Genomic DNA, 14,050 nt, shown 5'->3' with positions numbered 1-14,050 from the left:
TTCCTATCTACGTTCCCAACATATATATCTACTCAAATTAAATATTTAAGTAAACTGGTCAACTGATTTCTTGGACATTAACACACTCATAAATTTTACTGTTAAGAAAATACTTTCATATTCATACACTGCTGACAATGTATATAAGTACAGGTAAAAATTCCCTTATTCAAAAATTCTTAAGGCCAAATGTGTTTTGAAATTGAGTTTTCCCAATTTTAAAAAGGGTCAATATATTATTAGTACATCCCCAATGGGATCTGAGGCAGGACCCAATAATCAATCACATTAATATTTCCACAGGAGGATGAACATTCATATTCTGTGGAAATAATAAAGGTTTGACATAACAACATAAGGGCAGGTCAGGTGTTGTCAACAAATAGGCTCAAATGATACATGAAAAAGCATTCATTTTCAAACATTTTGGTCTTTGGAATTGCAACAAGGACCTTGCTGAGGGCCAATTTGTAGTACATAAGATAATTTTCAATGTTCAAGTCCATTTCCTGTAAACTAAATAGAAATAACTACACAAGTGTGCAAGGATATCTGTACACATAGATATACACTATGACAAAAGGTAAAAGGTTGAAGAAACTATTATAAATGGGGGACAACTATGGTTCCCTGGTGCCAAGGAACACAATGCACCAGCTACAAAAAAGACAAGCAAGAGTGACTAAGGTACAGTTCCAGAAAAAAGGCAAGCACAAGAATGGTACTCCTATTACTGCTTTTAAAAATAATTTGTGTGAGTACAGAAGAGGGTATGAAAAAGTTTGCATCACAGTGGCAATAATCTGCGGACAGCTTTACCCTTTTATTAAAATTTTATACACGTATGTATCATGTGTATTTTGTAACATGTACTACTGTAACATTTTTAAAGAAAATTCAAATAAAGTATTTTAAACAAAATTTACAATGCACTTCTCCTACTGCTAAAGCAATATATTTTTCAGGTAAAATGTGAGGATAGATTTACAAATCAAGAGGAAAAAATGTAGTAAAAGGGTAAAATCACTTCAAACATTTTCCATTTTCCTTTCCTTTCCTTTCCCCATAAATTCCAAATTTTCTTCTTTATTTTGAACTAAGTTGTGGTTATACCACACTGACAATTTCATAATTTAAACTTAAAGACAGCATACAGGAACATTCCCCTATTGTACATATTTGTTTTTCAGTTTTTCTATTCCACAAGATGCTTTAATGATCATCCTTAGTTTTATGTTTAAAGTCTCTTCAGGTCAAGGATAACTTTCTAGGTTATATTCACAAATGGCACTAGTACTGTGTTTCCCCAAAAATAAGACCTAGCTAGACAGTCAGCTCTAATGTGTCTTTCAGAGCAAAAATTGATATAAGACCCGGTCTTACAGTATATTATATAAGACCCAGTCTCATGTTATAGTAAAATAAGACCAGGTTGTATATTAATTTTTGCTCCAAAAGACGCATTAGAGCTGATTGCTAGGTCTTACTTTCGGGTAAAGAAGTGTGACACATTTTAACACTCTTCATGCTACAGTTAATTGGGAACCGGTAAAAACCTCCAATTCACAATGTATTTTAACTTGAAGCCCACTAACTGCTTTCAGGTCTTATATCTTTTTGTAGGACTTTGAAAAACTAAAAGGCTCTAAGCACTAAGCTCCCACCTGAGTCATGAGAAAAATCTTGTTCCTCTTTCCAGTTCAGCATTCTGCCCTCCACACCTGTTCCACCCTTCCCAGTGCTCTGCCCGCCGCAGGCTCTTTATGCCAAATGACATAAAAGGGGCAAGGATGGGTGAGCGAGTAGGAGGCTGGTCAGAGAAGGAAGTAAGGAATAAAGGAACAAACTAAGCAGTTGAGTCACAGCTTGAATCAGCTCATCTAACTCCTTGCCCTGGTGTTCCTTCTTCACTGCCACAACCTCCGAAGAATAAAATGACCCATGAAAAACTAATTTATTTGTAGCACTGAAAGGAAAACCACACATTTATATACTACAAATAAATTATTTAATTTCTCTCAAAATAAACTTTCTTAAGCCAGTTTTTTCAATGCTCCAACTAAGGTAAAACAAAAAGGCAAAGTCCAGTCTCGCTTGTAAACAACTAAACCTGTCTTATGTAGTAACAGCCTCAGTCAGATAAATCTCTTCAATTTAACTGCTATGGTTTTCTTTATTTGCTTTGTGTTGCAAGTATTAATAGTATGAAATTAAGTTTCCTGACACAACAATTTTTCCCTTCCCTGAAACATGCTGCAAAAACTACTCAATTGTAAGATAACTTGTTCACACTTCTTAAATCAAGATTCTTACAGTAATTTCAAAAGAAACTCCCCAGCCACCAGGCACAGGGTAAGAATTGTAACTGTATCTGCTAGAATATAACCAAGCATAAAGGTTACTCATGAAATTATCACCTAAATATTGAGATATTTTTACTGTTAGTACAGTTACCTGAATTTCAAATTAAATCTGATATACCCCTGCATATAAAAGTCAATGGACCTGGAGCTGAGCTGCACCCTCCACAACTAAGATTGAAGGACAACTACTTGATTTGGAAAAAAGTCCTGGAAATACACACTGTTCCCCAATAAAGTCCTGTTCCCCTTCCCCAATAAAAAAAATCTTAAAAAAAAAAAAAAAGGTCAATGAAAAATTACCCAGAATACTTACCACGTAAAGCAACTTCCTACTAAAAATTCCAATAAGTATGCCATACTATTTTTGTGCACTTCACTTGCTTTTAAATAATCTCATCATTCCAATTAATGTCTGCCTCCCTCCTATATGACTGTAAGTTCCACAGTGGCAGAACTTTTATCTTTTGTTCCCCACTGTATCCCCAATACCTAAGATAATTTTCTTGTTTTTCATTCTTTTAAATTAATTTAAAATTTACAGAAAAGTTGCAAAAATAGTAGTTTCTATATATCCCTCAGGCAGCATCCCTTAATCTTAACATGTTGCACAACTATGGTACAATTATGAAAAACAAGAATTACCACTGGTATAATATCAGTTAAACTACAGCTCTTATTCAAATTTCACCAGTTTCCCCACTAATGTCCTTCTGTTCCAGGACCTTATCCAGAATTCCACATGGCATTTAATTATTACGTCCTCTTAGTTTCCTCCAGTGTGTTAACAGTTGTTTTTCTTGGTGTTTCATGAACTTGACACTTTTAGAGAGAACTGATTTATTTTGTAGAATGTCCTTCAATTTGCATTTGTCTTGAAGTTTTCTCATGACTAGCATGAAGTTATAAATGTTTGGCAAGAAAACCACAGAAGTGACACTGTATCCTTCTAAACTCATCATATCAAGGGACTCCTGGTGTCAAAGTCTTTATTACAGGTGACATAAACCTTAACGCTTAGTAATGGTGTCTGCTGGCTATCTCGACTATGCAAATCCTGTTTCTCAAATTTTGGCGCAACAACTTTAGCACCCATCAGTAGACAACTGTCTATAACAATTATCACTGTAGTGTTTGCGCATTGGTGATTCTCTCTCATTCCTTCTACATTTATTCATTGGAATTCTACCATAAGGATGGGCTGCCCGATTTCCATTTGTTTCTTTCTTCATTCATTCATTCAATTATTTACTTCTATCAGTATGGACTCATGGAAATTTATCTTAGATTAAAATCCAGTACTATCATCTTTTATTTTGTTGTTAAAATTGTTCCAACTTTGGCATTTTGCAGCTCCTTCAGCTGGGCCCCTATGTCCTTTTAACATGTCCCATCGTTTTTTGAATACATTCTTACTGTCTTGTACAAGATATTTATTCTTTTTTCAGTCCTGGAATTAACCTGGTTTCTTTTACTAGAGAATGGTGTTTCTAAACAAAGACCTGGGCACTACAAATGTGCAACACGGCTTCTAGGGGCAGAGTGCTATAAAATGTTATGTATGTATGAACCCACACATAATGCACACGTCTCTATTTCTAAATTAAATTCCACACTTCATACTGACACCACAGTTCATTCAAAACCACAGAAATCATTTTAATTTTAACCTTTCTCTTTTCTTTCTTTCTCCAACAATGAGAAACCAGGGTCTTACTACTGAGATTCAATAATTTGTTCACATAAAAAAGTGTGTATATATATATATATATATATGTATATGTATTATGTGTGTGTATATATATATATATATGTATATATATACACGTATATATATACAAAATTCTCAATAAAGACCTGATCAAAGAGAAAATAAAAGCATGTACACAAAGTAGTTTCAGAATTCCTAACCCAGATTTCTGTAAGAAAAAAATTTACTAACTAGATTATAGAATTTATATATTATTCTTTTTGTTACTGTCCTATAGTATCCAGTTAAGATACTACCTTCCAAAGTTATTTAGGCTCCTTATTTTCTTCCCCATATGCTTTCAGTGTGATAATGTTAGCCAATTATAATAAAAAGTTAGGTACATTTGTTAAGCTTGTACCCTATTTTGGGTTCTTCCATATTCTGTTTGGTTTTAAGTATTTTTTTCAGTACACAAAGGGTGGGGTACTAATTTTAAAAGCCCAGCTGTCAAGCATAAATGTAAGAGGACAAAGCTGGTTATAGATAAGAGTATTATGTCACAAGACTGGAGGTTTACTTTTCTTAGTAAAAATAGGAGAGACTCAAACATATTTATATAAAAAAGGAAAGAAGCCAACAAGAAAGCCACTGAAAAAAGGTCTCTCTTGTAAGGAGTTCATGCAGGGGGGTGCATACAATAGTGAATCTTAGACTTCAGGAGGCAGCAGTATCAGCTAAGGGTTTGTTAAAGCTCCACCCCCTATAGTTTCTGGGGTTAGGTTTAAGACTTTCGGACAGTTCCCAGGTTAGAACACTGATGCCTGTACAAATGCCGTAATTTGAGAAATAGGTTAGACTAAAAGACAGAAACACATATACACTGGCAAACCAGGTACAAAGTTGGAAAAACTCAATTAAAATATACGGAATACTACCTATCCCCAGACTATGAAGACACATCACACTCATTGACGTTTTTTTGCTTTCTTATTTTTTATTTTCCATGAGCACTTTACTGCCTAGCGCCAGCACTTACTACTTTTATAGCACTTTCAAAAACAAAATTTTAAGTCTGATTTAACCTATTATAGTTTTGTTTATAATATTTCCTAATTATTATGTTTATTACGTTTTAGTATTAACTATTATGTTTTTGAAACTTATAAACATTTATCTCATTATATGTCACAATTAAACATTGCAGGTACAAAGAAAACTGTTAATTTTTGTTGACACATCTTGGATCAACCATTCTCCCAAATTTCCTTATTTAACCTAAGAGATTTTAAGTTGAACCATCTTGAAATTATCTTTAAACCATCCATCTATAATGTACTCAAAAGTTAAATGCCTAAACCCTTTTTACCATGGATTCCATTTTCAGAAACCTTTTTTAAACAAATTATCAGAAGCACAAATTAGCATAAAGGCCTTCATAGTAGTGATACACACAAGAAAAAAATTAGTACTAAGAAAAATTCAAATACATCCACCTCGGGAAAAATGGTCCAGTAAAACATAGTGCCTTTTACAATAAATTACACATAATAATATCTAAGCTCCTTATGTTAAGTTCACACTGTATGCATGCAAAGTCCATTACCAGCTAAAAAGTCGTAAGAATAACAAAGAATTATGCTAGTTTGTGAAGTAATTCCCGTATTCAAACTGGACCTTTCTTTTTGTATTTTCCAGCTTGTCCAACTTTTTCATAATAGGCAGAGTGGTGTGTTAGTAATAAATAACACATGAGAACTATGAGTGCTCACATATGTTACAATGTTTTTACCTCAGTTGTATTTGCTTCCGTTTTTGCAGCTCTTGGTTTCTAAGTTCTTCCAAGCGCCTGAGTTCTTCCTGGCGCCTCATTAAATCTATAAAATATAGATTGCATATTAATATTTTAGCTTCTCTTTGTGTTTTTATATAGATAAGCATACAGATTCTGTATTACTGGCAATATATTTAGTAATTTATTCATATTCATGCACCTAGTTTCTCTTTTGTCTACTTATCATCTGATACTGAAAGATTATAAGCTGTGTGATTAATCAAAATTAACATCCTTTCTGGGCCTATTTCTTCATTTTTACGAAGAGAATAATAAAACTTATCCTTTTGTTCCGAAATCAAAATATGTACTAATTTTGTTTTAATACAGGGCCTAGAACATACTAAAAACAGAATAAACAGTAGCTATATTTTCACTTACATCCTTTTATACAAATGAGAATTTTTCCAGCAGCAAGTGCAAATCCCAAAAAGAGACCTTGGGAGACATCAGAGGGCACATAAGAACCAGACCAAACAGTAGGAATGGTGAGGCAGGACACTGCATACTGCCCAAAGAACCTCTCTCCCAACACAATCAGCATAAATGATTCCACTGTGCGACCAACAATGAGAGCCACACAACTATCACAATAATTAACTTTAGCAAGAGAAACCTCTAAGGCCAACAATATATAATCTACTTATATTACTAAGAAGAAATTCTTCAATTAGCCAAAGTATAGAAAATGTCCTACTATCATTAATTGTCCAAGAAAGTCAATCCAGTATATCCTGTAACAATTTTACCAGTTTTGTAGGTTAGTTGCTCTTAACAGAGACTAGCCATATATATAATTACAAATGTAAAAATATATATTAAATTTCTTCCATAAAAAAAAGAACAAGAATTCTTTTTTTCTGACAACTAGATCTTCTTCTCCTTTTAATAAGCTGTACCAATTGAGAAAGCTGCTTTAACCTCTCAGATATTTCCTTACCTGTAACACTGGTATAATAATTAGCTCAAAGGATCGGACAACCAACTCGTCAGATAAGAACTTATCTGAAACTAAATAGGAGCACTATCAACTTAAAACAAAACTACCATTTTACATTTACTAAATTATTTTTTAAGTTGTTAGTATCCAAAGTTCCTGAAAGCTCACTAAAGTGTATATAGCTGTACAATGCCATGATAATATCCTTTTGAGAGGAAATTGCCAAAAATATATATAACTAGATATGTTTTTGTTCTTTGATACAATAAACCACATTCATAGGAATGCTTCTTAAAAATGTAATCCAAAGATATCCATAGATATGAAGCACTTACTAGACCTAATAACATTTTTAAATGCTTACCTAACAAATTTAATAAAAGAACAAAAAGAATTTATCTATAATTCCAATATCATAAATATAGGTACACATCAAAAGGGAACAGAGTAGGATATAGACAAATTTAAAGTTCGATTTAATAGACTGTAAGAAAGTGTTTTCTCAATTTAATAACCTTCACATTATGAAAACTGAATGTATGCTGTGATCTAACAAATCAACTTTCTAGAAATACAAAAATCGAACCTATAGATTGAAAAGACATTATCTAGTCCCCAAAAAAAGGTTGAAATATCATGATGTACAATAAGATATTATCCTGAATACAGAACGGACAGATGGAAAGATGTAATAAAGCAAGTATGGTAAAATGTTAACAGAATCTAAGTAGTGAACACCTTAAAATTCTTTCAAGTATTTTATGTTTAAAATTTCTCGTAACAAAATGTTGGGGGAAAAACTGATCCTGGTTAAGTTACTAGATTTTTAAAGAAAAAAATTCCCATGGAAGCCTGGTAAAAGAATCAAGTCACTTACATGAGGGGGAAAAAACCCAGGCTTACTTCAGATTGTTCAGAATGTTCACAGGAACATTCAACGCTGGAAGACAATGAAACATGCTATCAAGTACTTCAGAAAGGAATGGGGGTTAGGGGGAATCCATGAATTTTTACCATTCAAGCACCATTTTCAAGTACAAGGATCAGAGAGTATTTTAGAACATGTAAGAAGTTCAGGACTGTTGTTTCTATGAACGCTTCTTAAAGAAGCCATGAAGATAAACATCAGACAATCAAGTGATAAAAAGAAAAATCATGACTCAACCTATTTAAAATAAGGTTAAGATTTAAACGTATGAAGATTATGGTTAAAGAAAATGAAAAAAGAACACGAAGAGCTAGCTGCACCCCCATTGTTCACTGAAGAATTATTCACACTAGCCAAGATACAGAAGCAACCTAAGTGTTCGTGTCAAGGGAAGAATGGATCAACAAGATACAGTGTTTGTGATATCCAATGGAGTGTGCATAAATACACACACCTGTGTGCACACATATACACAGTGGACATACAAAAAGATACACATGCACATACACAATGGAATATTCAGCAATGAAAAACACGTGTATGTTAGCAAATTTTTCTAAGTGTTGTTACCCTGTCGTTTGAGATAACATGGATGGACCTTGCAGGCATTATGCTCAGTGAAATAAGTCAAAAAGAGAAAAAAAACACACACAAAAATTTAAATTCATAGAAACAAGAAAGTAGAAAAGTGGTTATCGGGGGCTGGGAAAGTGGGAGAAATAGGGAGAAGGTAGTAAAAGGGTACAAACTTTCAGTTTTAAGATGAGTAAGGTCTGAGGATCTATGTGTAATATAACCTGGTGAATAAAGTTGATAACACTATTATAACTGACAACTGCTTGAGAGAAAACTTAAATGTTCTCACCAAAATAAAGCCAGCTTTAATACTTTAAAAAAAAAAAAATTAAGTCAGTGTTGTACATCCAGACAAATCAGAAACAAATACATAGAAGTTGAGGGGGAAAGAGAAAGGAGAAGCAGCTGAATATACCTATTTCCTTGTATTTTCTTTGGTAATCAGGAATCAAAAGATTGTTTAAAGGAAATATACTTCTATTACTTATCAGTAGAAAGGCACACATAAAGAATGATAATATAGTCAAGAAAAATCCAGTGGTAGAACAGTGGAGAGTAACAGCAAAATGAAAGGCAGAGTTAATATTATCCATTCAGAGTTATAGAATTACAATTACAAAAGTAACACAATAACCATGAAGGAAATTCAGGAACTGCCTAATATACTTCAGATCAAAAACAGAAAGAACAGGAAAAACATAACCTGTAATAAGTGTAAAGGGACTTGGATATAGAAATGACATCAGTAAAGTATAAATGAAGCAATTATTAAAAGGTACTGGTGTATCCAATAAAAATCAACACTTATAAAAATTTGCTAAGACATATACATAAATATTCATTGCAGCATTATTTTATCTAACAAACTAGAAAGAGAACTAGATACCAACTAGTAAAGGAGGAACTAAGTTAATTACAGCCACTTAAGAGAATATGTGCAGCTATTTAAAAGATGAGGCAGAATTTTATTTATGTACTTGTGGAAAAAGTAAAACAGGGCTTTTTTGTTATAAATACACACATATCTACCCCGAACACGCATGATTTTTTTTCATTAAAGGACACAAAAGAAACAAAATACAGAACAAACAGTGATTTCCAAAGAAAGCAGAGGCGGGACAGGGGTGAGGGACCTTTTCTGTACCGCTTGAGTTTTCTACTTTCATGGTAGGTCAACTTGAGAGCCCTTCATTTCTGCAGAGCCACAGGACTAAGAATAACTCAAGTCCCTCCCCCACTTGAACACATCTTCACAAATGATGGGTGAAATACATAATTGCAGAACAAAAAAGAAAATTTTAAAATTTTTATTGAACACTGAAATGAATTTATCACCTGTAGAGCTTTTGAAATAAATACAAGATGTACTTCAGCAGAAGTAAACCCAGAAGCAATGTACTTTTCTAATATTGTAAAATGAAGTATTGTTAACAGGGATTATAAACACACAATAAAACAAAAAATTACTCTGCTTTGAATGTCGAAATGCCCTTGGCGTAAGGCAGTTTCTGAGCACTCACAGAGCTCTGAGGCCTAAAGAGATGCTCTGTCATCACTGTATCTTCAGTACCTCAGACTGTCTCTTACAACTAACAGCAAATCTGTGCTGAAACAATGTATTGTTTGTCAGTAGCAGCAATAAATATATGTGAATGCTTTCACTTCTAATCACTGTTATTTCCTAACCATGGCATGAATGGAGATAATGGGGAAACCAAGTGGCAAAGTGCCTGGCAGGCAATGAGCAGACAATTAACATTGGACAGAAGCGCAAAAGCAATCATGGGGCCCAGGAAACTGAAGTGTTTTAAATGTCCCAATTGGTTCTGGTGTGTAACCAAATTTTAAAGCCACAAAACCACCAGATTGGATAAACTTGAAGCTCTCTCTCTCAGCTCTAAGCAGCCACTGATTCTTGACTCTCATCGACAACAATTTTCAAATTTTCTACGAGACTATCTTTAAAAATACTACATGATATGAATGATTTCAGCTTTATTAGAAGAGTAAACTTATAGAACTGCTAGGTTTAGGATCCAAATAAACCAAAATATATGACTAGTTTCTACTGTTTGTTGAATTGGATTTTGTTTTGTAACTCCCTATATGGCATCAGTAGTTATTCAGTGACTTCACCATAATTGCTCAATAAATATTTACTGAACAACAAGGAAAAAACGAGATTTTGTTCTAAAGGAAATAAGAATCTACCAAAAGGATTTAGAGATTAAATGATGATCAAATTTTTATCTTTCAAAGAAATACTGGCTCTAATATAAAGAATGGCTTAGAGGAGGATGGCAGGAAGTCCAATAAGAAAGCTACTGCAGAAATCTAGACAGGCATCTGTGGCGCCTTGACATCTGGGGCAGCCAAGAGAAGGTAGATCAACATTTACTGAAAGGCTTTATTAGAAAAACTAACACAAAATATTTGAGCAAAATAATAGAAAAAAATTAGGTGCTTAATTTAAGAAATACAAAACTAGGGACGGCCAGATGGCTCAGTTGGTTTGAGCACGAGCTCTCAACAAGGTTGCTGGTTCAATTCCCACATGGAATGGTGGACTGCACCCCCCGCAACTAAGATTGAAAATAGCGACTGGACTTGGAGCTGAGCTGTGCCCTCAACTAGACTGAAGAAGCTGATGGGCCCTGGAGAAACACACTGTTCCCCAATATTCCCCGATAAAAAAAAATTTTAATTGAAAAAAAAAAAAGTACAAAACTAGTGAACTATATAAATGTCTATAACCACTAGGCTGTACACCTGAAAGTAGTATGAAATAATACTGAATGTCAGCTGTAACTTAAAAATTTTCAAAAGGGGGCGAGGTAAAGAAAAATAAGAGGTCCTAATTTCCAGGTATAAAACAAGTCACCGGTGTACTGTACAGCATTGGGAATATAGTCAGTAATATTGTGATAGGGTGGCACCGTGTCACATGACTGCTGGACTTATGGTGATCACTTCTTTAGGTTTATGGATGCTGAATAACTATGGTGTACACCTGAAACTAACATAACATTTTATGTTAGCTATATTTTAATAAAAATCTTTAAAAATACAAAACAAATTTTTAAAAAGAAATACAAAACTATTACAGATAGTGGAAAAAATGAGTGATAGTAAGAACTAGGAAAATTATTTGGAGAATTAAAGAACAGAAAAAAAGGAGAAATAATAAAGATAGGAATAAAAAAAAACCTAGAAAGAAGAAAAGGGACAAGAAATGAGCTTCTGATATATATTTAAACATCTTGTCATGTTATTAGGCATTTGCTCAGTAAATATGAGAGTAAACTATTACCCTCTATGACTACTCTTAGAAATTCAGTTAGCGCAGTCTCAAAGGTTTAACATGTTCTTGCCAATTACTAAGAAATTAATCTCCACAAATCCCCAGATCCACCAGCACACATGAATCTTTTTTTATCTCTGCCAAAGAATATCCATTTGTAACCTGACATGTAATAATTATCTTAAACAGCCAGCATTTGTCCTAATTCTTTCCACCGAAAAAAATCTTGGTATGAGACTATATGCCCTAACTACCTAGCAAGAATTACCCACCATGCTTCTCTTTTTTGGCAAGCAGAATCGGGTATTTGCTACTGGAAAAATTTAATAACATTAATTACCTCCAACAACACTACTAATGTAGGTAAAATTTATTTTAAATACTTCTTTTAAAGGAAGTTCTCTCGGAAAAGGGAGGTTTTTGTTTCTAATGCGCTGAGTTCCAACTGTCTCTCTAGACTCCTAACTGGCTACTTAAACAATAATAGGTACCAATAAGAAATACAAATGAACATCAAGAAAAAAATCGCAACGTCTACATGAAAACCCATTTTTACCTTGCCTCATTAGCATTAACTGGTGTTCATGCCTGGCTGCTTCCATTTCTGCCTCCAGTTTCTCTTTGGCTTCTCTGATGTTTCTATCAACCTGCTCACGCTGCTGCTTTTCCATTTCGTCAAGAGCCTTCCATCGAGATGCATACTCAAATTCAAATGTCCCAGGCTGAGCAAAACGTGGTGGCTGCTCTCTTTCCCTAAGTTTACATTTTAAAAGATATAGAAATGTATGTTTAAAAGGTAAAACAACAAAGCTAACAAGAACTACCATTTACTGAGCACTTACAATGTTCATGGCACTGTATCAGGCAAGTACTCTACACAAACAGCCTTATGGCAGTATTGTAATGCAGGTTTAACAAGCCTGTGTTTGAAAAATGGCCCAAGGATGCCCAACTTAGAAGTAATGAAGCCAGGCTTCAAACCCAAGCAATCAGATGCTATAACCTGTACTCCCCTAATTATCACCTCCAAAAAGGCCTTTCTGGTATTCATTCAGCAAACAATTTCACATAAGGCAGTCTTCAACATATGAATTAAATGTGCCCTAAGCTAATTGTCTGGAATCAGATTTTTTTTTTCTCACAGTAACTTTTAGGGATAGTAGTAAAAGCAGATAGAGTTTATTAAATACTATGCGCCAGGCTATGTGGCTAGGCCGAAAACTAAAGGACTTTAAAAAATTAATAAAAATAAGAAAATAAAGGACTAATTTACTCCAGTTGTAGTTCAATACTTGTTTCTCTTGCTAGACTGTAAAATTGGTAGGGACATGTAATGTCTGTTAACTGCTGCACCTCAAGTACCTAGACAGTAGCTGGCACACTGTATAACTGAATATTTCTTGAATAAATCAAAAAATTATGAGCAAATGACCAAAATTTTTAAAAAATAAAGACCTACGAATATACCCGAAATTCAAAGAAATTCTTCAATTAATTACAATTGCCTATCATAGCTTCTACTAACAAGTACTGATAACACTAACCCTACTCCACCAATAAAAGTATAGATGCCTTGTATTCATAAATTTAACTTTTATTTCAAGTTGGGGAGGGGAAGATTAATGCATGGGACAAATTTGGGAGATAAACAAGAGGCTGTCAGCCATAGAGGAAAGATGTCCTTTTATCAAGAAAGAGCTTCAAGTATCTTCAGAGGTATTTAAGGAAAATCACAAAGTTAACCATGATCTAAACAGTCTATCCCTAAAAAAGACTTTGATTTTGTTCTTTTTTAAGCACTGACTGGGAAAGGGAAAGGAATGGGGGGAATCCACCACCCACTAATTTTTCTGAAAGAATTGTTTATTAGCCAGTCATTCCTCCTTCAGACATTGACTACAAAAATAAATATTAACAATTCTTTTTCCTCCAAAAGAAACACTTTAAAACAATATGGATTTGGGGAGGTAGAAATGAATTTGGAAAAAAAAAAGAAATGAATTTAAATTGTGGCTCTTATGCTTTGTATACATTTCCTTCTGAGCATTAACTCTTCAGTATTATAGCAAAATTGGGACTATAATGGTATCTTACAAGGTTTGCTGGGATAAACAAATAAATCATTCTATAAACAAATATTGTCTATATATTCCATTTCTTGTAATACCCTTATAATTACAGTTCTCTACTAAAACCAAAAATATACAATGGTAACGTCAGTTTTCGAACGTCTCCATTGATGAACATTTTGGTTTACGAATGCCATAAATTTTATGGCATCATCAGAGAGTGAAATTCATGCTAAATTTGCAGTTTTAGGGTTGATGTTAAAGGTCTGGAATGGATTAATCCATTTTACATTACTTTCTATGGGGAAACTGTGCCTCGGTTTTTGAATGTTTCAGAACTCAATGGTCTTCC

The 14,050-nt window shown here is 33.7% G+C and overlaps 1 protein-coding gene across 2 annotated transcripts in view; it reads right to left on the bottom strand.

Annotated features, from left to right (window-relative positions):
- Positions 1-14,050, bottom strand: part of PSPC1 (paraspeckle component 1) — an 89,904-nt gene that overhangs the window by 57,011 nt on the left and 18,843 nt on the right. For both annotated transcript variants that reach the window (XR_013993231.1, XM_081046762.1), the window contains exons 4-5: positions 12,186-12,382; positions 5,843-5,927 (exon numbers count right to left, since the gene is read on the bottom strand). Coding sequence is in view for 1 of the 2 variants with exons in the window: in XM_081046762.1 (XP_080902888.1) it covers positions 5,843-5,927; positions 12,186-12,382 (282 nt within the window). In the remaining variant the exon portion in view is untranslated. The remainder of the gene's footprint in view (positions 1-5,842; positions 5,928-12,185; positions 12,383-14,050) is intronic.

Source organism: Rhinolophus hipposideros (assembly GCF_964194185.1).
Source record: "Rhinolophus hipposideros genome assembly, chromosome: 4".
In the NCBI taxonomy this organism is placed as follows: Eukaryota; Metazoa; Chordata; class Mammalia; order Chiroptera; family Rhinolophidae; genus Rhinolophus; species Rhinolophus hipposideros.
This window is presented reverse-complemented; position numbering and strand designations above follow the sequence as displayed.